The sequence below is a fragment of the Lithobates pipiens genome, unplaced genomic scaffold (assembly GCF_037356315.1).
Source record: "Lithobates pipiens isolate NorthernLeopardFrog02 unplaced genomic scaffold, aLitPip1_a1.2 Scaffold_16, whole genome shotgun sequence".
NCBI classification, from domain to species: domain Eukaryota; kingdom Metazoa; phylum Chordata; class Amphibia; order Anura; family Ranidae; genus Lithobates; species Lithobates pipiens.
The window spans coordinates 436,409,244-436,436,177 of record NW_027507748.1 but is presented as its reverse complement, the minus strand read 5'-3'; the positions used below and the strand labels follow the sequence as shown (position 1 = coordinate 436,436,177).

The 26,934-nt window shown below is 44.5% G+C and overlaps 1 protein-coding gene across 4 annotated transcripts in view; it reads right to left on the bottom strand.

Moving 5' to 3' along the window:
• Positions 1–23,745, bottom strand: part of MAP4K4 (mitogen-activated protein kinase kinase kinase kinase 4) — a 271,290-nt gene extending 247,545 nt beyond the window's left edge. For all 4 annotated transcript variants that reach the window (XM_077482654.1, XM_077482655.1, XM_077482656.1 and 1 more), the window contains exons 1-2: positions 23,311–23,745; positions 22,498–22,563 (exon numbers count right to left, since the gene is read on the bottom strand). In XM_077482654.1, coding sequence (XP_077338780.1) covers positions 22,498–22,563; positions 23,311–23,367 — 123 coding nt within the window. In that variant the 5' untranslated portion in view covers positions 23,368–23,745. The remainder of the gene's footprint in view (positions 1–22,497; positions 22,564–23,310) is intronic.
• Between the last annotated feature and the right edge of the window lie 3,189 nt (positions 23,746–26,934).

Here is a 26,934-nt window from a genome sequence, read left to right as displayed (position 1 = left end):
GTCAGTTTTCATCCGATCCGATGACGGATGGAAAAATAGGGTTTTCTTCAGTCACACTTTTTCGGATCGGAGTGGGTTGGAGGTAAGCGGACATGTCAACACTGACATCAGTCGCCCCATAGAGGTCTATCCGAACGGTGGTCCGCCTAAAGAAACTGACAGGCGGACCTGAACGGACCATCCGTGTGAAGGAGGCCTAAAGGAAACAGATCAAATGTGTTGACTGCCATTGTGAAGCCCCCCCCGAAAATGCAAGCTGCCGGTCAGTTTCTGGTTTCAATACGTAGAGTCTGATGCAAAAAAATGTGCCAAGTAAAGTCAAACTCATGATCTGCAACTCCAATGTAGTTATGTCAATGGAGCAACATGGCAGCTCACATTTTCAGAAGAAAGTTTGACAAAGCAGCCAATAGATTGCTCTCACAATAGGTTTCATTTAATATATTTACTGTAAATATGTAGTGGTAAGCACGCAGGTCAGTATAAGGCCAACTGACTAACATACCAGAATGTTTTCAAATTTGGAGGAAACTGGAGAACCTGATGGAAAAACCAGCACAAATATAAAAAAAAAAAAACAAAAAACAAACACACAACACAACACAACACAACCCTATAGTGCACAGGAAGGGAAACAAAGTAGTGCAAGGGTATAGTCACATCTGTTGCTCAATAACCATATTCCTTGCATACTAAAAGCAATTAAATAAAAATAAAATTCAACACTAAACCAATGTACACGAGGATGCTGAATACAAAATCACTCATCCAGTACAAGATGAAATCCCAGTTAATTTACAGCCAACATCAAAGGCTCTCCCAAATAGGAGGTAAAATAAAGCAATTCAAAGTGGAAAAATACAGCAGTTCCTTTTTTTATTGTTTTGGGCAGGCAAGCTGCTGTGCATTGCCGAATGCCGTCATCCCCCATCCACGCAGGCGAGCTGCTGTGCATTGCCGAATTCCGTCATCCCCCATCCACGCAGGCGAGTTGCTGTGCATTGCCGTATGCAGTCATCCCCCATCCACACAGGCGAGCTGCTGTGCATTGCCGAATTCCGTCATCCCCCATCCACGCAGGCGAGTTGCTGCACATTGCCGTGAGCTGTCATCCTCCATCCACGCAGGCGAGTTGCTGTGCATTGCCGTAAGCTGTCATCCCCCATCCACGCAGGCGAGTTGCTGCACATTGCCGTAAGCTGTCATCCTCCATCCACGCAGGCGAGTTGCTGTGCATTGCCGTAAGCCGTCATCCCCCATCCACGCAGGCGAGTTGCTGCACATTGCCGTAAGCTGTCATCCTCCATCCACGCAGGCGAGTTGCTGTGCATTGCCGTAAGCTGTCATCCCCCATCCACGCAGGCGAGTTGCTGCACATTGCCGTAAGCTGTCATCCTCCATCCACGCAGGCGAGTTGCTGTGCATTGCCGTAAGCCGTCATCCCCCATCCACGCAGGCGAGTTGCTGCACATTGCCGTAAGCTGTCATCCTCCATCCACGCAGGCGAGTTGCTGTGCATTGCCGTAAGCCGTCATCCCCCATCCACGCAGGTGAGTTGCTGCACATTGCCGTAAGCTGTCATCCTCCATCCACGCAGGCGAGTTGCTGTGCATTGCCGTAAGCTGTCATCCCCCATCCACGCAGGCGAGTTGCTGTGCATTGCCTTAAGCTGTCATCCCCCATCCACGCAGGCGAGTTGCTGTGCATTGCCGTAAGCTGTCATCCCCCATCCACGCAGGCAAGTTGCTGTGCATTGCCGTAAGCTGTCATCCCCCATCCACGCAGGCGGGTTGCTGTGCATTGCCGTAAGCTGTCCTCCCCCATCCACGCAGGCCAGTTGCTGTGCATTGCTAAGCCATCATCCCCCATCCACGCAAGCGAGTTGCTGTGCATTGCCAAGCTATCATCCCCCATCCACGCAGGCGAGTTGCTGTGCATTGCCGTATGCTGTTATTCCCCATCCATGCAGGGGAGTTGCTGTGCATTGCCGTATGCTGTCACCCCCCCCCCATCCACGCAGGCGAGTTGCTGTGCATTGGTGTATACTGTCATCCCCCATCCACGCAGGCGAGTTGCTGTGCATTGCTGTATGCTGCCATCCCCCATCCAGACTCTTATACAATTTAGAAAACATCAATAAATGGACCTGAACTTTAGAAGCCAACGCACCACACAAGCCCATGACCTGTTGTACTAAACCCAGGACCCTGCATTCACTATATCTGGTCTCCCACAGTACACAGAACATGGAAATGCAATTATTTTAGTAAATATAAACTGCTAAATACCTTTTCTAATCAGCAATTAGAGCAGCCTTGTGACTTCTATCAGTATCTGATTAAAGCTTGTAAGGGGAGTTTTCATTCTATCCTATAAGGCTGTATGACACCTGGCCCTCTGTCTGGACAGTGCTGAATGACCCTGTGCTGATCACATGCACCCGCAAGGAAAAAAAAAAAAAAAAAACACACACACTCTTGCTTGCAGGCTTTCCTTTGCAAAAATTCTCACCTTTAGGCCTCATGCACAATGGAAGTTTGACCATCTCTCCTAGATGCCTTTCCTTATGTCAGCAATGTTTTGGCAGAGGACACTTAATGCTTGTAAACGCGTGTAACACATTTAGATGCATCAAGTGCTTTGGGCGTTAATTTCAATGACCAAAGTAAATCATTATGCTGGCCAATTAAATTAACTAACACTACACGCATCAAGTTTTTTTTTTCCTTCAAAAATGCTGCTGCTTCTGGACATGCTGGCAGTGTTTTTTTTTTTCTGCCTCCAACTGCCTATATGTGCATAAACACAGGCTAAAATGCAGGGGTGTTTAGAGGCATATTGGGGGGACAAAAAAAAAAAAAACCCACACACCAGACACCTTAAAGTAGTTGTATACCCTTTTGTTACATTTTTACCTACAGGAAAGCCTATATTAAGGCATCAAAGCCATGAACCCAGCAACATGTCAGCTCCCTCAGCGGTGACTGGGATCAGATGCCGATGCCTCATTCTAAGGCAAGTATTTCATAATGAGCTGGTATGTGGTGCATACAAAAGGCATATTAGCTCATTATGCCTTTGCTTTACAGGGTTTTGTTTTTTTTTTGTTTTTTTTGGTGCGGGTATACAACCGCTTTAAGCACAGTGTTAAAGTCCAGTGTGGATGATGCCTCATTCTCTCCAGCATGATCTTTCCTGTGACCATTTTAAGAAAGGGCAGAGAATATTCACTCAAACCTTACTTCTTGGAGTTCTAAACCACCCTCCCTTGAACATGTGACATTAAATGTGTGTTTGTCAGAAATCCAATTCTAAGTCTATATACACAAGATATCCCAGGAAGTCAGAGTGATGAAGCCTTCCCAGGATGCATCTGTGGGGCCCTGGTCACCATCACCAGTTTCTCTAGAGACAAAGTAATACAATGTATTTATAGCCAAGTAACTGCCAACTGCCTTTTTTCATCATCATAAAAATGAAAAACATCTGATGTCAGAATGCAGAGTTTCATAAAACAAATTGTTTTCTGCTGAGGGGAAAATGTCCATTTTAAAAGGGTAGTGGGTCAGCTTTATTGCAAAAGTAAGCCATTATTATGTATAAAGGTTTTCAATCTATGAATAACTTGGACAACCAAGAGGCTGCAGAGAAGTGCCGAGAAGCACTAACCTAGCCCACTTCACAAACAGCAAATTGCTTACACATTGACTTGAAAATAGAACAGCATTTCCAACAGCACTTCCATGGGTTTAACAATGCCAAGGCTTAAATAAATCCTGCATTATTCAGTAATAGAATGTGTTGATGAAGGAAATATAATTATTGTATGTTAAAATAAAATAAACTAGCTCTTAACACAAATACCGTATATACTCGAGTATAGGCCGACCCGAGTATAAGCCGAGGCCCCCAATTTACCCCCAAAAAACTGGGAAACCTATTGACTCGTGTATAAGCCGAGGGTGAGATATGCCTGTCCATCCCTGTGTGTGTCCGTCCATCCCTCTGTGTCCGTCCATCCCTGTGTGTCCGTCCATCCCTGTGTGTCCGTCCATCCCTGTGTGTGTGTCCATCCATCCATCCCTGTGTGTGTGTCCATCCATCCATCCCTGTGTGTGTGTCCATCCATCCATCCCTGTGTGTGTGTGTGTCCATCCATCCATCCCTGTGTGTGTGTGTGTGTGTGTGTGTGTCCATCCATCCATCCCTGTGTGTGTGTGTGTGTCCATCCATCCATCCATCCCTGTGTGTGTGTGTGTCCGTCCATCCATCCATCCCTGTGTGTGTGTGTGTGTGTGTCCGTCCATCCATCCATCCCTGTGTGTGTGTGTGTGTGTGTGTGTGTCCATCCGTGTGTGTGTGTGTGTGTGTGTGTGTGTGTGTGTGTGTGTGTGTGTGTGTGTGTGTGTGTGTGTGTGTGTGTGTGTGTGTGTGTGTGTGTGTCCGTGCAGCCTTGTGTGTCCAGCCTACCTGTGTCCGTCCGGTCCCGTCCCGAGCCTCCGTGTCGTCCCGTCCCGAGCCTCCGTGTCGTCCCGTCCCGAGCCTCCGTGTCGTCCCGTCCCGAGCCTCCGTGTCGTCCCATGCCAGGATCGCCGCTCTTCGTCGGCGCCCTGGCGGCCATTCCCCTGTTCAAAAGCCGCGCCTCCGCCTCCGCCTGTGATAGGCGGAACACTCAATTTCCCAGCAGTCAGTGTTCCGCCTATCACGGACATCGGCTCATCCGAGGATGAGCCGATGTCCGTGATAGGCGGAACACTGACTGCTGGGAAATTAAGTGTTCCGCCTATCACAGGCGGAGGCGGAGGCGGAGGCGCGGCTTTTGAAAGGTAGAATGGCCGCTGTCTGTCTGCTCGACACGCTGTTCGGGCAGTCAGACAGCGGTGACTCGAGTATAAGCCGAGGGGGGCACTTTCAGCCTCAAAAAAGAGGCTGAAAATCTCGGCTTATACTCGAGTATATACGGTACCCATTTCACTGCACTAAAGCCCCATTCCTGTGTCAGAACAGAGAGCTGGTCTATTCACAGCATAGCTCTGCAAGTCTCTGCCTATGTGGAGAAAGCCTTTCCTCCCATCAGCGCCTCACTGTATATATGGAAAGAATCCACGCCCACAGGCGAATCAGGAAGAGAAAAATTCTAACATGATGTGCACTTTCTAAACAGTATATAAAGCTGAAGACAGCAGATATACATGTAAAACAAACTGAAACAAAGATTTTGGGGGGCCGGACTGTGGGAGTAATGTCCCAGCATCAGTAGGAGTAAAAAATGCCTTATCCTTAGTTTTAGTGTGAGGAATTGTGTCCCATTGTTTGGGTCATTGGAATAATTGTGCCCTGTCATTGGTGTCACTGGGAGGAAATGTGCCCCATCCTTGGTTTCATTGGTAGGAATTGTGCCCCTTCATTGGTGTCAGTGAGTGAAGGGCCAGATGAAAGCAAGCAGAGGGCCACATTCGGCAACGAACGTTCTAAGGCCCTAGTTTACATTTGCGGTGGGGGGGGGGGGGGGGGGCTATAAAAATAGGCAGTTGAGCTGCATTTTTACCCAACCCTCTGAAGTTGACCATACAGTATACAATTTTCTTATTCAATTTCCTTTAGATTTGCATTCAATCATGTAGTGCAAGGGCCTGCTCGATTGCATACAAATTGAAAGTGTTTAGGTTTGACCTCATATTATATGGTTTTGGAAAATCTAAAAAGGAAAATTGTACAAGAAAAATGTACAATGCACGGACAGCCTAAGCGGCAGGGGAAGCTATACAGGGATATACAAGTGCAGCAGCCGCAAAGCTTTTCCTCAGGGAAAAACAAAAATGATATCCTTCATTTTGTTTGGCAGGCAATACAGCCCGCCATTCAGGCTGTGCAGCTTTTCCTTTCACTGTCCAGTCACAGGTTTGAAACTGCAGGGAAAAATACAGTCCCTTTCTCTATCAGACAGGGCTGAACCATGAAGCTCCGCTGTCTAAAAACTCAGGACAGGAAGGACTGCAATTCAAATCCTCCAACAGGTAACACAGCTCTCGTAGGTCATATGCATATCCGGTGGTTTGCCAGGAGTTCAGCTTTAAGTAAACATCGATTTACATTAGAGGCCAATCCGGTTCATATACCACTATCCTATTTTATGTGTTTTAACTAGCAAAAAGAAAAAAAACACACACACACACACACACACACACACACACACACACACACACACACCACTTCAGCATGAACTAGGCCTGAAGAAGCGAGTGTAGGCGACAGGTACCTTTAAACTGCTCTTCCTTCTTTTGTTTGTGTATGCTTTGTTTAAATGCAGAGGAAACCTGAAGTCTTCCTGAACAAGCCCAGGCAAGCCAAATTTCGCCAGTTCCATGAGATGACATAATACTATTGTCCTATCTTATGAAGCTATATACAAGACAGATGCCAAATAACAGGTGCATAGCTGCCTGCTTTTCAGAAAGACTTTGTTGCTCAGCATCTGTATAGTGGTCTGATAGGCACAATCTATATTAAAGCAGGATTTCCACCCAAAAGTGGAACCTATGCTTATTTGCTTCCTCCCCCCCTCAGGTGCCACATTTGGCAACTTTCAGGAGGGGGGGGGTACCAGTTTTTGACAGGTCCCTGTCCCCACTTCCAGGAGATTGCACCGTCCCTCAGAAGCTTGGCCTCCCCTCCTCCGTCCTCCGCTGCCGGGCCAGTTAGAAAAGCACAGTAGGGAACAGTCTTTGAAGCCAAAAAGCTTCACTGCCAGTTTATATTGGTGGAGATGGCAGCTGCAGCACCTCCTGGGGGTGCCGACACCGCGGGCTCCCTGGACAGGTAAGTGTAAGGGCTGACTTCATGTTTTTTTCCCCATGCTGGAACACCTCTTTAACCCAGTAAATAGCATAGATGAAAAAAAAAAAACAAATAAAATAAATAAATAAAAACCTGAAAAATACGGTATACTTTAAAATTATTTTTTGTACTCCTGGATAGCATCGTGGACAAATTCCCAGGAGCAAATATATGAAAAAACATGCAACAGAGGGGGAGATTTACTAAAACTAATGCATTTAGAATCTGGTACAGGTATACATGGCAGCCAATCAGCTTCTAACTTCAGCTGGTCCAATTAAGCTTTGGCAATAAAACCTGAAAGCAAATTGGCTTCTATGCAGCGTTGTAGGGCTGCAACTAATGATTACTTTCATAATCAATTAGTTGGCCGATTATTGTTTCGATTAATCAGTTAATAACCTTAAAAAAAAAATAAAAGTGTGGTGTATAATTTAAATATGCAAGGTTAAGGCGGTTGTATACTGTTTTTTTAACTTTTACCTACAGGTAAGCCTATAATAAGGCTTACCTGTAGGAGAGAGAGATTATATATATATATATATATATATATATATATATATATATATATATATATATATATATATATATATATACACACACACACACACACACACACACACACACACACATTTTACACATTTTACACATATACACACTAAACCTGTATGGTTTAGGAGATATTCCCCTCACTGACTGCAGCGGCACATGCGTACAGGGGATTTTCAGCTGAAAGCCTGGCAGACGGACTTTGCCAGAAAGAAGTCTCCCGTGCACTGTGAGTGGCCGAAGCCGTGATACCCGGAAGACACGCCGAGGGAGCAGACAGGATGATCTGAGATATCGGAGCCTCGTTCTAAGGCAAGTATTTCATAATGAATTCATTATTCCTTTTCCCTTACAGGTCAGAAAAAAAATAAAAAATAATAATAATTTCAGTGGGTTTACTCCCGCTTTAAAAAAAAGGCAATTTATTCTTAAATATCTCTATGTAGTGGTAAATATAAACAACCAACTATATGGTTAGGGAGAAAAATCTGTAATCCACTCTGAGAATAACAGACAGAAGGGATATACTGTATATACTATTATACTGTATTTACTAATATACTTTTGTTTAAAAAACAAACAATTTCTTCCTTCAAAAAATTTTTTGTTTTAATTCTAATCGTTAGTGGGGTCAAATCGACGTTCATTTACATGGTTGAACTGTAGTGCGTTTCTGCAAAAAGCACCAAAAAAAAAAAAATAACACATTAGGTGTGAACCAGGTCTATGACATTTAGTAACATAATGGGGTAAAAAAAAAAAATATATATATATATATATATATATATATATAATAATAAAAAAAAAAAAAAAAAAATATTAGCCCTTTATAGTACAAAAAAAAAAAAAAAAAAAAAAAAAAAAAGGGAGCAGATAATCACTACAGTAGGGGGTTCATTTTTGTTTTTACTGTAGAACTGTGCAAGTAATATTAACAGTAGCAATTATTTGATTTTTACTATATTTGTACTATAAAGGGCTCATTTTAGTTATTTTTTTTTAACCTCAGTATGTTACTGGCCGATTAATCGATTATTAAAATAGTAATTGATTAGTTTCAGAATCGATCAGTTGTCGATTAATCGATTAGTTGTTTCAGCCCTACAGCGTTGCATCAGATTTTGCTCTCTCCAGCTTTAGTAAATAACCCACATAACCTAGAAACAGAGACAGAAGGTAAATATTCAGGTAAGATTTAAATGGGTTCTTACCAGTAATAGGCAGTATCATAAATGGAAATCGCCTTTGTTGCTCATGGCAATCAGCTGTCACCTTTGCAGTGCAGGGTTAGAAAAGAACTCAACCCCTTCCTCTCCACAACAAACTATTTATTTCAGCATATACGCCATGCAAATTTCCAACTGTCAGTTCCCCTAAATAAAATCTATTCCCAGGAGGAACTTTTAACAGATGACAACTTTCCATTCTACTAAACACAGATGGATGAGCTTGCAGAATTCAGGATGGTCAGTTGTACTTGATATGAAAATTGAATGACAAAAAAAAAATAAAAAAAAATATGCTTAAAATGTGAAATTACATTTCAGGAAGCAGAGAATCAGTGTACACAACTGCAAATTAGATAAAAAGTAAATTGCCAGCTGCTGAAAGGAGAGCAAGAACTTTGCCGTCTCTATGGAAACCAGCAGAGAAAAAAAAAAAAAAAAAAACACAACACTGTCTATGATTAGCAGCATCATTCTTAGATAAAATACATTTGTGTGTGGTGATGTTGAAGAATTTCTGATGAATGTACTCCTAATATGTATAACAGTTCTAGGACTTCACCTTGCATAATCAAATAAACATGGGCTAATTGGATGCAGCTCCTAGGACTATAACCATAGGTACATGCACATTTAATATAGAACAAAAAAAAAAAAAAAAAAAAAAAGGTAAAATAAATAAAAAGTGAGCAGACGGGCTCTTTAATGCTGACGTGACAGTCAATGTCTCTTTAGAAATAAAATACACTTACCTGCCTGTTCGCATTCCCCTGCAGAATGTACACAAAGCTGTGTACTGCCCGTGTGCCGGGATGACTGCACTCCTGCACGTGTATGGAAAGGACATCATCTCATGCCAGCCAAGACAGCTAAAGACCAGCACCCACAAGAAGCCAGGTCAAAGCTACTGGCATCAGCATGTCTTTAGTTTACTTTTAAGTACTTGGGACAGTAGAGAAATAGGCAGGTAAAATACTAAATGGTTTCTACCAGCTGAGTGCGTAACAAGAAGATGGTCTAGAATTACAGCCTCAGTCCTAGATGAAAGTTTGGGAATGGGAGGGATGTGTTGTGTGTGATAGGACGTAAGCATTTCAAAGTACCTATTCCCATATTATATCAATTATACAGGGAAGAGGAGTCCTAGAGTGTCAAACTGGCAATACACTATGTCAAAACCAGGTACCTTCTCTTCCCCCCCCCCCCCTGCAAAAAATGATGTCCCAAATGTGAAAAGGGGGTAGGTGGGTTGGTGGGGGGGGGGGGGGGGGGGGGGAGTAGGATAGAGCAGAACTTTCCATTTTGGGTGAAGTTCCCCATCCATGCAGGCAGTCCTAGACAGCCACTGCTCCCAAATGGACAGCTGTGAGTGTGGGTGTGCTCCCCTACCTCATCGTTGGCATCTCGATATCACCAATAATGAGACACACAAAAATAGAAGGCACAGCCAGATTATATTTTTCTGTGGAATGATGCACTAATTTTTCTAGAGTCCTGGGGCACCAATTATACTGGGCACCTGAAAGTAGCTTTTGTATGCCAAGATCACCAGTATTAAATGCGATCTAAGGCCCTATACACTTGTAGGGGCAGTTTCATGCACTGGGCATATAGGGACTGCTCTTCCATCAGACTAGAGGTAGAACATCAGCCAAGTATCCCAACCTGGACAGAAAAAACTTGACACAGGTTCTAACTCTCACTCCCACTACCAATAAGACACGGTCATACACGTAGCACAATTTGGAAGATCTGTCCTCACTACTTTAAAGCTCAACTCCACCTAAAAGGGGAAGCTTCGCTTATTTGCCTCCCCCCCCTCGGCTGCCAGATTTGGGGGGGGGGGGGGCACACGTACCTGCTCCCACTTCCAGGTGACTGTCACAGCTTCCCCCACCAGGCCATGCGCAAAGTGCAGCATGCTTTGCACATGCGCAGTACAGAACCACCAGTGAAGCCGCAAGGCTTGACTGCCAGTTTCTCATACCTGAAATGGCCATGGCAGCACCCGAGAGCTGATGAAAAATCGTCTCGGATAAAGACACCGCTGGGATTCGTGGACAGGCAAGTATTAAAATATAGCAGCTACAGTATTTATGTTCCAATTTTTTTTCCCTTTTCTTTTTAGGCCCCATGCACACTGGACATTATAAAAAACAAAAACAAAACAAAAACACACACACCCTAGTACTGCTGCCAACATCCTATGTGTGCATGGACACATAGGATAACATGCTGGGGACTTTACTGGCTACAGAAAAATAAATAATTAAGTCCCAGCCAAGCAGGAGGATGACAGGTCTGTCTCTGCTCACCGTGATCAGACGGACCTGTCAAGAGTCCCGCTCTCCTCTATGGGGAGATCGGATAAAAACGGACCACCTGTCCGTTTTTATCCGATCTGCCAGATAGATGGAAAAATAGAGTCACCATCCATCTGGATTTCACACACCGGATTGGATCGGATAGCAGCGGGTGTGAAAACAGGACTTACTGGACAGATCACCAGATGAAAATAGAAGAAAGCCTAAATAAGGAAACGAATACAGCCACCACATCCAAGAATTGGTACGCTGCAATATAATAAAGGTTTGCTTTTGTGTTTAACCACTTGCCGCCCGCCATAAAGCAAAATGACGGCGGCAAAGTAGATTCAATATCCTGCCTGGACGTCATATGACATCGACAGCATATCAAGCTGCTGCGCGTCTGACGGAGACTCTTTACCACATGATGAGCCATGTCCAATCACAGGAGATCACATTGTAAACAGGAAGAGCCGTTGAATGGCTTTTCCTTAATCGCGTCTGTCAGACACAAGCAGAGGAGAGCCAATCTGCTGCTCCTCTGACAGGGGAGTCTGCCGATTGTCAAGTGATTCATACCGATAGAGAAACGAAGCAGCAGACAAAATTACACTCAGGGATTTTAATTGAGACAAGCATACACTATAGAAGGATATGCTTTGGTCATATTTCATGTGGAAAGGGGCATTGCATGGCAATACAAACTGTCCGTTACTGTCTAAAGGCAACGCATAAGGCAGGCCACTGGTTCGCAATAAACGGAAATAAGAGCCTTCAATATAACACTGAATGCACGCCAATATAGGACACAATATAAAACGCGAATGTGAAAGCCTCTTCCAAGTGAGTAACGTACCAGCATGATCCACCCAATGGTGCAATCCCAGGGAAAAATAAAACCAATTTTTGAGTCAGTGCATGAGCTAGGATCCACAGGCCCTGCATCAATGACTGTTGCTAGATCTATGCCCTACTAATATGTGGAAGTTGTAAAAGCACTGAATTGGTGAAAATGTTATGTTGGCTATATACACTTTCCACTCAAGCCAACCAGCTTTGAAATCTAAAATCCAGCAAAAATCCAGCAAACAGAATAAAAAAAAAAAAACAACGCATATCTTAGGCCTAATGTACACGGGGGCACTCAGGCAACCTCTTCTGAACATTTTTCTTGACAGCTTGAAACCGGCATTTAAAAACGTTCGTTTAACTGTGTTTGCATGGCGGGTTTTGCTGTGTTTGCGTCAAGGAGCGTTTAAGATAACATCATTAGACCATCAAATAAAATAGGGCACCTTTAAAGATGCTTCTAAACTAAAACGCGCCTAAACACGTATCACATTCAGGCGCGTCTGAAACACTGGCGTCTGAACCCATTTTTTTGCCATCAAAGAAAAGCCTCTAAAACACAACTGCCTAAAAACAACATTAAATGACCCTGTGTACATGTACACATAAGCCAACATTGGATGAGTTTGGGGCAGCTGAAAAAAAGCGTCCAACTGCCTCTGAACTTCCGTTTACCAGCAGCAGAGGCCTTAAAGAGGAAGTAAACCCTGATGGGTTTTACTTCCTCTGTTTCCCTGCAAAGGTAAAGCATATAGTGGGCTACTATGCATCCAAATTCTGCTATGTCCCCCAATTTCTTCACCACCAACACAAAGCCACCATCTTTCACCCTCTTCCTTCTGGGTATCGTGGCTCCGTCATTGTGATTGGCCACAGCCGCAATGACATCACTCCCAAACATGCACGTGGGAGCCACCAGTCACGGCGCGATAGACGTTTCTAAAGGTTTCTACAGTGCACCTATGCAGTTGTCTATGGTGCATGTGCCGTAGACATCGTGCCCGTCTATTTTGCAAACATCTTCTAAACCGTGGAGGTTTAGGAAATATTTTGAGCACCTACAGGTAAGCCTTAATCTAGGTTTACCAAAAGTGGTTGTAAAAGGTTTACAACCACTTTAATATAAATTCCATTAGGAAGTACATGTGTGACCAGACCACGCTCCTGGGGTCTCGTCTGCAAATATTACCATTTCTCTGATGCTGCTTGCAGGAGTTTTTTTTAAGGTCCTGCCAGCGCCCCCACTCAGGCTTTCACACAGACTGCAGGGGAGCCCTTTTTTGGGTGCTATTTTTAGCTCAAAAAGCGCCTGAATATCGCTTCAGTGTGACGAGTCGTCTAAGGAGGTGGAGTTAAACAAAATGTTATTAAAAAGTGCAACACATTAGTGACAACCAGACAATTGTAATAAAAACAAAACCAGCGCCAATCAGCTCAACAGGCGTCTTAACCATTTCATTGTGACCTAAATGCAGAGCAAATACACAGGCTGTGTCCTTAATTAAAGATCAAAAATGTCTAATTTCCCAGAATCATCATGCTGAACATGTTCACTGTGAAAGCTCGTCTCACATCCCCCATTACAAACTTCAGTTACTAAATAAGCCACTAGCAAATGTCTGTGCTACATCGGCCTATTTTTACCTCTTTTGCCCGTTTACCCATCACACCTTTCAGAAGCAGACAGACAATCAGAGCAAAGCATTACCAATTTATTTCTCAGCTTATAAAGGCTTCTCACTTTCAGAGATATCATAGCAGCGAGCACATGCCAGACTGAAAGACCCATTGATATTTCAATCACTGATGAAGTTAAAGAATTCCAGGCATGGTACATTGTTTATAGTTACATTGTCCAGCTTGTACCAAAGTATATACACCATACCTGAACGGCGGCCCTGGAAGCTGTTAAACACTGAAGTAGACACCACTAACCCAGTGATCACCAATAGCCTCTGTGTCCGGTGCCGAGCGGCTGCATTGTGAACAAGTGTTCCACTGGCGTGTTTTTGGAGAGGGTCAGGAACTTCCCCCCCCCCTCAGTAGGTTGAGTTTTTGGTTCCATAGACTTCAATGGAAATGCATCATAAACGCAGTGCTTGCATTCCTGTGTTTCTGCTGCATTTTTGCTGGTTTCTCGCACATGACAGCGAACCCCTTCCAAAAATGCGAAAGGCATAAAAAAATAGTTTAAAAAAACGTAAAATGCATCAACCGCAACATGCATGGGTGTGAACCAGGCCTAAAAGAACTGAACTATGGTCCTCTAATGTCCATAGCAGGCTGGACAAGTTCTGGTCACCATAGCAACTGGGAAAATAAATAGCAGATGCAGACGTTAAAATGCCAGGGCTATCAGCTGTGCTCTTCACACTACTAAAGCCTAGTACACACACGGGCCGAATCGGCCAGTTCAATGGAAATCAGCTGACATTCGGGCCGTGTGTACTGCAGCCGGTCCAACAGAATTCAGGTTAAAACGAGAGAAAAAAACAAAAAAAAACAAACACACAACACACTAGTAGTGTGTACTAGGCTTAACTGGCAGGTGTCACTGCAAGCAGAGGCGGTAGGAGAGAAGCAGGTCTACTGGGTAGCACACTATGGTTGGGCCAGCTTAGTGTGCGATTTGTTAAAGCTTTGATAAAAGAAGAAAGGGGGCAGTGACTAGAGGCTGAAGCAGAGCTGTGCCGAGTGACATGGGGCCCCTGGGGTATGCTGCTGACAGATGAGGGCTGGCTGTGATGATAGAGGTAGTTACATGGAATTAGGCCCTGGAACTTCCAGTATTCCCCCAATGTTCTGTTTGTTATGGTGCCTCTGTGGTCACGTGGACACTCTTGTCAAGCTGGTCATATACTAGATCGTTTTTTTAGAAAATCAAATCATACAAACATTTGTACAAAGACTCTACTTTCAAAAACATGAACGTCGCTCAAAAGCACCACAAAAACATTTTCTTTTAACATTTGATTTTGGAGTGAATGGAAACCCAATTATTATTGTTAGAAATTCGTCCAAGAAAAATTTCTATCCTGAAAATGTTCTCATCACTTTGGTTGGAAATGGACATGTGTGACCCCAACAATTAGAAAACTGAGAAGAAGAAAAAAAATTGAGTAACTGAGATTTTAAAAGCATATGGTCGGGTTTACAGATGCTGAATCTGAGCTCATTATACACTCAACTGACATCACCTGGGGCCATGACACACCCCCAGCAGTATACACTTGCCTGTCACATCACTGGAGCCATGCAAGGTCATTGACAGCACAACACCCCTCCCCCTATTGTATATAACCTGCAAAGGACAGATTGGCTTATAAAGCACATTAACATACAATTTACCATCAAAGCCTTGAGATAATTGACCCTTTGAGTTTGCACATCTAGTTTAAAACCGATAACAAAGATCTGGAAAAGGGTTAAACTTAAATAGGAAGTAAACTCCCCTGGTGTTTTTGTACCTATAGGCACTATAAATATCTCCTAAACTTGCACCATTTGAGATATTTACTGTATACTGTGCCATGACTGGCAGCTCCCATGCACATCCACAGGAGGAACATCATCGCGGCTCTGGCCAATCACAGCGCCGGAGCCCATGAACCCAGAAGCAACTCTGGGAAAGACGTCAGTCGTGTTAGCAGTGTGCGGGCGCCGCTGCAGGGCTTCGATCTAAGACAAGTTATTCATAATGAGCTAGTATACGATGGCTCATGCCTTTGTCTTGCAGGCTTGATTTTTTTTGGGAAGTTTACAACCTTTAACTCCCCAGCCCCCTTCTTAACATTACATAGGAGAAAACTTCAGGATTTGAAATTTTCAATAAAAAGTGAAAAAGTGTAAAATACCATCACATAGTAATGCTATGTGAATGGGAACATGTAACAAATATGAAGTAGGTGTTATCTCAATTTGGCTGCAAAAGTGGAAATACACCAAGTCTGCCACTAGCGCTGTCTGCTCAGGGTAGAAGTCTACACTCTGAGACAAAACATTCATGCATATTCATTCCACAATTGTTTTACATGAATACTGCACAGTGGTTGGATCTATCTAATCATAGGCAGGAAAAGGAAGAATGCGCTCCTTCCTTCTACTGCGCTCAGTGATTGCAATACGTTGTTTGCAGGAAGGAGCTCAGGTAATACAAGCTATCCTACACTTCCTTCAACATTGCAACCGTGCCTCTGCCATCTCCCATACCATGCCACCTGAAGAAGAGAAGAGAGAACAAGAGTTCATGCTTACAGTGATTACCTTGTAAAACAACCCATTAAGTTTAACCCCTTCAGATCCACGCTATAGCCAAATGCAGGCTACAGGGCAGATCTGCTTTGCCGGGAGGCCGTCAATAGACATCCTCCCCTTTGCACGCTCGCCACGCCCCACTGAAGGGCATGCGCTGCCATCACCCGAGTCAACGAGACTCAGCTGCTCACAGATCGGAGTAAAGGGGGGGGGGGGGGGTCGATCCTGGCCCCTTACCACATGATCAGCTGTCAGCCAATGACAGCTGATCACGTTATGTAAACAGAAGACCGATAATCTTTTTTTTCTTCTCAAGCTGACAGCACGAGAAGAAAAATAACCCGATCACTGGCTTATGTTGAAGGGACATCAGTCCTGAACAGGAAGAGGTGAAGCCATCTCATATGTGCCCACCAGTACCGCCTGCCATTGCCACCAATCAGTGCCCACCAGTACATAAGTGCCAGTAATCAGTGGCACCTATCAATGCCCACAAGTGCCACCTATCAATGTCTATCAGTGATGCCAATTTATCTAAAAAAAAAAAAAAAAAACCCAGAGGTGATCAAATACCACCAAAAGAATTTGTGGGGGGGAGGAATTATTAAATTTAAAAATCATGCTTTTGAATCAGGTGGGGAGGAGCCAACATATCACCTCCTCACCACCTGTCACACTCGGATCGCAGAGGAGCAGCAGTGCCTGCCGCACTTGTGAATGTGCCCCTAGTTGCATTCAGCAGCAACACCCAACACTTTATTCACGCATAAAGTTGGGGGTGGTAAAACAGGATATAATAGAAATCTATGACTAAGCAGCAAACCCGCAGGAAAGCAGCAGGCACTGCACCCGCAGTGTGTGTGTGTGTAAACTGCAGCGCATCAGCAGCCCTGTAGTATTATGCTCAGTGTATTGTTTCAAACTGACTTGAAGATCTCCTCTTTCCTGCTGCTGGCACCACTCTGGAGACACTGCTAGCAGGGATAAGAGGTGGAGTGCAGTTGGTATCACTCCACATGGGACAGGAGAGCCAACACTACAGAGGAGGCATCCGCTTATGTGACTCTTGCGCCCTACTACAGCTCCAACTTTACAAGTAGTCCCTCTGCATTGCACTCTGATCCTCTGAGATGGCGGGTCAAAAAGCCCAGACCGCCATCTACAGGGTGCTGACCCCTGGTCTAGGACAAGGGTCTCCTAACTTTATAAAATAATGGCTGGTTTACTGTACTTCAGACCTTAGGCCTGTGGCCAGTGAGTAGAAAACGTCCTGTCGTTAGTGCCAGTGGGAGGAACAGGGCCCCAAGGGCCAGATATGGGTATGCAATGGGCTGCATTCAGCCCAAGGGCCGCAGTTTGGAGACCACTGGTCTAGTTAACGTCAATCATTTTAATCTAAAGTCAAACCTTTAATTTTATTTACTGTATTGGCTTTTATAACAAGGTTAATTGGTTATCACGGATTTGCCTGTCAATATCAAATAAGCATCGAAGTTGGCATTCAAACCTCACCAGATTTTTAGGCAGGACCATTAAGCATAGGGCTACCTTCATGTGTAGTCACTGAGCCATTTCAGAACATTTTTCCCCACATGTTGAGTAGTAGTAAATGGTAGGATGACCAACTTGGGGCCCAGCAACTGCAGTTGGAAAAAACTTTTCTAAGCACTTTTCGTGAACACTAATTGCAAGTCATAAGTTTCATCCCTAGACCTACAATGCCATTGGTCAGGTTACCACAAGCAATCCTAGTATGGGTCCTCTTACATGGGTGATCTTGATGCTGACCACTTACTAGTCACAATAGAATAGCCCCCTCACTGGTGGAGCCTTTGGGATAACACTAGCAAAAAAAAAAAAAAAAAAAACATACAGCAGTGTTTGGAGCTATTCAGGTAGGCAAACGGGAGGTTCTCCTGCATGATCCTGCCACCGACGGTATGTCTCTAAGAGCAAAGTCATCTACCTGACATATGCCTAAAAGGGGAAATTTCCCCACTTGCATTTTTAGGTGCAAATAGAATTGCAGGCATGCGCAACTTATAAGTCAAGCAAACGGGTTCAATCTTGCTATAAAAACCATAGTCCTGCCTTAAAGTGGAACTACAATGCACCCAAGCAAAACAAGACAAAAAAAAGACCCCACACTATTTAGTTAATTTTTAAATATTCAAAGCAAACTCACCCATCCATGTCTCCATGCTTTATTTTGCTGAGGAATCATTAAAAAAAAAAAAAAAAATATATATATATATATATATATATATATATACCCTAGCATTTCTGGCCGTGGCTATCTTAAGTTAGACCCCTTTTACACTGAGGCACTTTTCAGGTGCATTTTTTTTTTGGGCACACCTGAAAAGCTCACAAAAAACTATTTCCATTAAGATCAATGAATGCTTTCACACCGGGGCAGTGCGCTGGAGGGGTGGTGAAAAAAGTCCTGCAAGCAGCATGTTTGGAGTGCTTAAAAAAGCGAAATGAATTGGAAGAGCTTGAAGGCTCCTTACCAATGCATTAAAAAAATACTGCAAAATGGTTCTTTTGAGTCATGTGACCGTAAAAAAGTGTAACTACTAACGCTGCAAATACGCCCAATGTTTTATGGGCAGTTTTGGAGCACTTCAGTGTGAAAGGGGTCTAAGGGCAAAAGATTTAAGTAACATTTGCTTTCTGGAATCCAGCTGCCCTTACCTCAGGCGGGCATGTATGCAGGAAGGTGTGCTGAGTAAACTCCTCCTCCCCTCCTAAAAGGCACATGTATGCATGTATGTAGCAATTTGCCTAGGCCTGAAACCAGCTAGTACCTTAACAAATGTAAAGAAAAGGTTAACAATTAAATAATATACTTTCCTATCTATTAACTAACACTAGCAGCATAAGGATTAAAAATAGTCAATGTTGATTAAGAGAATGAAGTTCTGCTTTAGGCTGGGTTCCCACCTATGCGAATTGGATGTGGAGAAACCCACATGGTAGGAGATTGTGACCGGCTCTCTATGGAGCCGGTTCACATGCAGTCTCTTGCAAAAGTATTTATCCCCCTTGGCTTTTTACCGATTTTGTTACATTACAGCCTTTAGTTCAATGTTTTTTAATCTCAATTATGTGATGGATCAGAACACAATAGTCTAAGTTGGTTTAGTAAAATTAGAATATATATTACATAAAACTTTTTCAGAAATAATAAAAAAAAAGATAAAATTGCCATGTGCGTATGTATTCACCCCTTTTGTTATGAAGCCCATGAAAAGCTCTGGTGCAACCAATTACCTTCAGAAGTCACAGTAAGTGAAATGATGTCCACCTGTGTGCAATCTATGCGTCACATGATCTGTAGTTACATACACACACACACACCTTTCACCAGAGGCTGCAACACCTAAGCAAGAGGCAGCACTAACCAAACACTGCCATGAAGACCAATGAACTCTCCAAACAAGTAAGGGACAATGTTGTTGAGAAGTACAAGTCAGAGTTAAGGATCATCAAAGATTTGGATATTTTTTTTTTATAATCTACAAACACCATCATAAACAAAAATGGAAAGAACATGGCACAACAGCAAACCTGCCAAGAGACGGCCACACACCAAAACTCACGGACCGGGCAAGGAGGGCATTAATCAGAGAGTCAGCACAGAGTCCTAAGGTAACCCTGGAGGAGCTGCAGAGTTCCACAGCAGAGACTGGAGTATCTGTACATAGGACGACAATAAGCAGTACGCTCCATAGGGGAGACTCCCAAAACGTATGGAGGAAGGTGCTCTGATCAGATGAGACTAAAATTTAACTTTTTGGTCATCAAAGAAAATGCTATGTCTGGTGCAAACCCAACACATCACCCAAAGAACACCATGTGAAGCATGGTGGTGGCAGCATCATGCTGTGGAGATGTTTTTCAGCAGTTGGGACTGGGAAACTGATGGTGCTAAATGCAGGGATATTCTTGAGCAAAACCTGTACCACTCTGTGTGATTTGAGGCTCACTTTCCAGCAGGACAATGACCCCAAACACACTCCTAAAGCAACACGAGTGGTTTAAAGGGGAAAATATGTAAATGTGTTGGAATGGCCTAGTCAAAGCCCAGACCTCAATCCAATAGAAAATCTGTAGCCAGACTTAAAGATTGCTGTTCACAAGTACAAACCATCCAACTCAAAGGAGCTGGAGCAGTTTTGCCAGGAGGAATGGGAAAAAAAATCCCAGTGTTAAGATATAGCAAGCTCATAGAGACCGAAGTGACTTGGAGCTGTGATAGAAGCAAAAGGTGGCTCTACAAAAGTATTGACTTTAGGGGAGTGAATAGTTGGGCCAACATAACAGAAAAACTCAATGTGCATATTTGTTGTTTGCTTCACAATACAAAAAAAAAAAAAAATACCCCATCTTCAAAATTGTGGCCATGTTCAGTAAATTAAATTATGCAAATCCTCAATCCATGGTAATTCCAAGTTGTAAGGCAACAAACACAAAAAAATGCCAAGGTGGGTGAAAACTTTTACAAGGCACTGTATTTCCGCTACAGATCCAGTGTGAATTTGCACAGGGGTCCAATGCGTCTTTTGGTCTGTTTCAGGTCTGAATTCAGGCCAAAAATTCAGATCTGAATTGGTGAATGATGCACTGGACCCCTGAAGTGAGCTGCATGCGGCAATAGTGTGAACCCAGTCTTAAAGTGGAAGTCCATGCAAAAACTAAAATCCCTGCATCTATAGCCTCTAACACTAACCTATCTAGCCCTGAAAAGAAAAAAAAAAAAAAGAAAAATAATCTGCATGCATACCATATCTGAAGGCAAGTCGACCCAATCCCCAGCGGTGGAAGCTCTGCAGAGGACATATCCAACAACGGCTGTGAAATTAATGGGCAGTGATGTCACCCATAAAGTTTACTATGTGGCATCCATTAAGGCTCGGTACACACAGTACACGGCACGAATTGCAGCGCCGCGACCTCAGCGGCGACTTGCAAAACGACTTCTGTATAGAAGTCAATGCAAGTTGCCCGAAGTCGCCGCAAAAGTAGTACAGGAACCTTTTTTCTAAGTCGGAGCGACTTGAGTCGCTCCTATTAGAACGGTTCCATAGAACAGAACGGGGAGCGACTTGTCAGGCGGCGAAGTCGCCTGGACAAGTCACCCCTGTGTGAACCGAGCCTAACAGACATGTCCTCTGCACCTGCCCACACAACGAAGCCACGGCTGACAGCTCGGTGTGGAATCGGAGCTTCCACCACTGGAGATCGAGTCCGATCGTCTATAGAAGGGGGGGAGAAAAAAAAATAAATAAAAAATGTATACTGATTTGGGCCCCCCCTTTTCAGGGCTAGAGAGGTTAGTGTTAGAATGTTGGTGGCTATAGATGCAGGGATTTTAGTTTTTGCATGGACTTCCACTCTTCCGAGACAACAAGGCGATTGTGAAGATCGTTGGATTGGAAAGGAGCGAAGGTAAGGATTGGGGGGTTTCCATGCAGGTAAAAAGACCTTCAGCCCTTAAATTCACTAAGTTCTACATCCTGTGCTGTAAGAACTTACCTAGAATGGGTCCCAACAGTAGGAAACCTGACATGCTAGCTAGGTACCAGTAAAACAAAGTGTTTTAGGACATATGTCGTGCTACAGAAAATAATAATAATAATAATAATAATAGTGACTGACACTTTCAGTCCAGTCTGGAGTTTTAGACATCCTGCTTGTCTAATGGCCTACAACTTTGATTTGCAAAACCTTCATCTTCTTTTCAATCACACGTTCCATTGCCCGCAGTAATAAACGTTAAAGGATAAGCCCATTTTTGTTTATTTTTTATTTCATAAAAAAAAAAAAAAAAAAACTATGATCTGTCACGTAGGTAGAACAAGTCACCAGGGAAAGGGCACACTAGATATTCCGCATCTGTAAAACAAGTCACTGCGGAGTCAAGCAACCCCAAGAGATGTTCCTTTCATTTACTGTAATTAAGCAGAGTTCTCTATTCTGCAACCCCCAGTGAAGCAAAAAGACATTACTCTATAATAACAACAAAAATCCTTAAAGGTCACAACAGGAAGGAGTATATGCAATATACAAGGACAGTTCAACATCATGAACCATATACCCCCCTGGATATTGTAAACAGCTCAGTGGACCAAGGACCAAAGCAAAACTCTGCAGTCCATGCCATTAGGACAGCCTTTTTGATCACGTGCTTAGTCGAGTCAATATACCATCACCCAGTTTGTCTAACGGCCTACTTGAGGTCTGAAAAACACATTAATGGGTGGGGGGGGGAATGCAAACCTAGCTATGCCAACAAATCCTACTTGTGTCATCCTCACCCAAGTCTCCCAAATGCTGTATTCAGTTTAGCCTGAAGCATGGCCAACTCTTGACAAACAAGCTAACAATTACCGTTCATAAACATTTAAGTACTAAACACACGGACTATCATCAGACTCACGCTTGTCATAGGTAACGTATTTTATACACACCTTGTATACTTGTCCATAGGTGCCATTACCCACCACTTCCACCAATTCAAAGATGCCTGCTGGATCCTGTAAGGGGGAAAAAAAAAAGGCGTTGTGTACAGATAGTGTGTCAGCATGTATTAAGGATGGAAATGTGAGTAACGATGGGATGGATGCAGCTGTTGCGCCCTATTTTTTTTTTTTCCTCTCCCCACTTGAGGCACATGCCAATACATGCAAACAAAGGAAGCCAGTGTGACTTGGAAAAGATCTCCAATCCTGGCACCCATCATGGGGCATTGGAGAATATAGAAGAAACAGGGAAAAGATAAAAGAAACAAGACGGAAAAGAAAGCTGCCCCCCATCGGCCTCCTGAAACAAACAGGCTGGACTAGAGGGGCCCAGCCCTGCCTCCATCATATGGGTGGGGGGGCTGCATCAGCAGCTGCTTGGGCTTCCAGCTCATCCATAGTGAGCGTACAAGGCAGCCTAGACTCCCACAGGCCTGTCCACACCTTGCAGGGCTTTCCTTTGTGTTCAATGCACCCCCAGACACAGATCTGCCCATACTGACCCCTCAACAGAGGAGAAGTCCATGTCCACCTACCCCTCAAGGGAGAAGTCTATGGCCACCGACCCTCAAAGGGAGGAGAAGTCTATGTCCTCCAAACCTTGAGGAGCAGAGGTCTTTGGCCACCGACCCTCAAAGGGAGGAGAAGTCTATGTCCTCCAAACCTTAAGGAGCAGAGGTCTTTGGCCACCGACCCTCAAAGAGGAGAGGTCTTTGGCCACCAAACCTGAAGAAGCAGAGGTCTAAGAGCATCAATACTAACCCTCAAGGAGGAGAGGTCTATGTCCACCAGACTTTTGGCAGGCGAGTCATTGGCCATGGTCGCCCAGTCTTGTCTTCAGTAGCCCAGGCAGACTGTGTGCTCCTCTCCTCTCCTCTGGATCCAGACACAGCAGCAGCAGGGCGAGGACCTCTCCTCTCCTCTCCTCTTCCCCTCACTCTCTCCTTGCACAGCTCCAACTCCTCATTGGGGTGCAGCAGTCCCTCCTCTCCGTCTCCCGGTCCCTATTGTGTTCCTCTTCCCCTTGTCTCTCCAAAGGACGGGCTGCGAACAGGCGGAATCACACCATGTTGAGGTGGCAGCTCCCAGCACAGTGAACCAGGCTCGTTCTCTCTCTTTCCTTTCCTCCCCTCCCTCTTTTCTTCCTTTCTTCCTCCCCTCGGACACACAGACATGCAAAGAGGAGACAGAGAGGAGGAGGGGGGGTGGGGAAGAGAAAATCCTCAGCCAGCACAGCTACTGGAGCCGGCCGCACCAATCACGGTGTGTTATGGGAACGAGGCATCCCTCGGATACCTTTAGATGAGAGCGCCGTTCTGTAGCTGCCGCTAGGTGGCGCCGAGCACATCGGGAGGGGTGCCGGTGCGGCAGAGGCTCGCCAAGTTAGGACAGCACAGCTGCATCATTTAAAAACGATACAGTACACACATAGGGCACCACTACTGACCCCTCCTGATGATTGTTTGCTTTTATCTTATTGGTCACATTAGAAAATGATTGGATTCAAATTTGAAGGAATGAAAGCAGTGCAAGCAAATATCAGATTGCATTTTACCAGCAGTGGCTGCATTGGTTTTCTGTTTTTAGGCTTTCTTTTCACCTGGTGATCTGGCCAGCAAGGCCAGGTTCACACTGGTCCGCTTCAGTTTGGCCACCGAGTTGTTTCATGTTTTCTCCCTCCAGGACTTCTCCAGAGCCTCTCCCATCCTCTGGAACTCTCTACCTCAGTCTGCCCCACTATTTCATACTCTAGCTGTCTTAAAGCGGGAGTCCGCCGGGACTCCGCGTTTTTTTTTTTTTTTTTTTTTTTTTTAAAGCCAGCAGCTACAAATACTGCAGCTGCTGACTTTTAAAATAGTGACACTTACCTGTCCAGCGCGCCCGCGATGTCGGCACCTGAAGCCAATCTCTAGATCGCCTGTCGGGTGCTGCCGCCGCCATCTTGGGTATGGGAATCAGGAAATGGAGCCTTTCGGCTTCATTTCCCATTTCCCTACTGCGCAAATGCGCGAATCGCGCTGCGCAATAAGGACGGTCCCCGCTGCCTCTGGGATATGTGTGTTTTCCAGCAGGCAGCGGGGCACTTGCGGAAAGGGGCGGGCACTTGCGGAAAGGGGCGTAATCTACGCCCCTTTCCGCAGAGAGCTATCCCGGAAGTGGGTGCAGAATACCTGTACTGTACAGGTATCTGCACCCCCCTCCCCCCTGAAGGGTGCCAATTGTGGCGCCGGAGGGGGGGAGGGTTCCGATGAGCGGAGGTCCACTTTAGGGTGGACCTCCGCTTTAAGGCCGGATTCACACCTGTGCAGTTTTAGTGCATTTTGCAGATTTGCACTACAGTCCATTTAACATTGTTTCCTATGTAACACGCTCTGTAGTGCAAATATGCAAAAAGCACTAAACCTACATAGGTGTGAATCCAGCCTTAGGCGATCCCTAAAAACTCATCTCTTCAGGGAAGACTCCAACTAATCTTTTATTACTAATATCAGCTCATCCCTAAGGCTGCTTTCACACTGGGACGGGAGCAGCGTCGGCGGTAAAGTGCCGCTATTTTTAGCGGCGCTTTACCGTCGTTTTAGCGGCGGTGTGCGGGCGCTAGCGGGGTGGTTTTAACCCCCGCTAGCGGCCGCAAAAGGGGTTAAACCCGCCCGCAAAGCGCCGCTGCAGCGGCGCTTTGCCGGCGGTATTGCCGCGGTGTCCCATTGATTTCAATGGGTAGGAGCGGTATAGGAGCGGTGAATACACCGCTCCTTCACCGCTGCAAAGATGCGGCTAGCAGGACTTTTTTCACCGTCCTGCCAGCGCATCGCTTCAGTGTGAAAGCCCTCTGGCTTTCACACTGGAGTTAAAGGGGCCGGTTTTTTTCAGGCGTTACACAGGCGCTATTTTTAGCGCTGTAACGCCTGAATACCGCCCCAGTGTGAAAGCAGCCTAACAGTTATAACCTTTTATACCACTTGCCCCACCCGCTTATGCTGGCTATACACTATACAAAAAATCGGCCAACCCCTTTTTTCGAAAAATGAACATTTGGCCGTGAGGGCAAACGACAGGGTCGTCATGTAATGACCGATTGTTCAGTGGACATAAATTATTTATTTATACATATACCTTCGATTGTAAGCTCCTTGAGGGTAGGGACTGATGTAAATGTATAATATATATGTAATGCGTAAATTGATAGCGTTATATAAGTACCTGAAGTAATAATAATATACCTAGTGCAGACAGTTGGGACAGGAAACATATTAACCTTTTAAATTTATCATTCGTTTGGCAGAAAATTTCCAAACTTGTCTTTCGTTCTTTTTTTAGGCTCAAAAATGTCCCAACAATTATCGATTTATGTGCACATTAACTGGCAGAAAAACAGACAAATTGTCTAAATGACCGAATTTCGGCCAGTTTTTCGTATAGTGTATGGCCAGCATAAGATTGTAAGCTCTTATGAGCAGGGTCCTCTTAAAGTGGGAATAAACTCCCATCTCTGACTTTTTACCTATAGGTAGGCCTATATTTTTCTGAATGTAAAACTTCCATATTTGGGAAATACATCATACACACCTAGAAGGATAAATGTTGACAAAAAAAAGAATAAAAACACATACAGCCACATGCACTATGGCCAGCTGTAAGTGTCACCTTGGGTGCAGGAAAATTCCAGGCGTTTTAGGCCCACAGGCATTCCAATCAGATCTGCCTATCAGTTTTTCAGAACCTGATCAGAAGGTCTATGCATTCCTATGGACAGGCGGGAGTAAACAGACTTGTGTCCATTTACACTCGCCTATCTCCAGGTCCTATCGGGCCCACTAAAAAAAAAAAAAAAAAAAAAAAAAAAAAAAAAAAAAAAACAGAAACAGAAGAGGACGGAGTATAGTTGCCACCTGTCCGGGATTCACCCGGACAGTCCAGGTCTTGAATCCTGTGTCCGGGTTTCAGTCCACCTGAAACCCAGACACGTTCAGACAGGAATATGACTTGGAACAGGGCTAGACAGGAGGGTAAGGGGGCACTATGTGAGCCACATTACAAATCTCTTTGGAGTGCCCAAAGGTGTCCCAGGTCTGTTACAATCCTATAGTGCAGGGATATGCAATTAGCAGACCTCTGGCTGTTGCAGAACTACAAGTCCCATGAGGCATAGCAAGACTCTGACAGCCACAAGCATGACACCCAGAGGCAGAGGCATGATGGGACTTGTAGTTTGCAACAGCTGGAGGTCCAACAATTGCATATCCCTGATAGAGTGTATACTAAAACAAAAAACAATTCTGTGCGCTGCTAAAGTGTGCGAGTTTGGCTTGAAGAAAATGTGGCAACCCTAGGACGGAGTCCTCTTCCATTAAGACGCAGCGGATTGGAGGTAGCCAGGTGTAAACT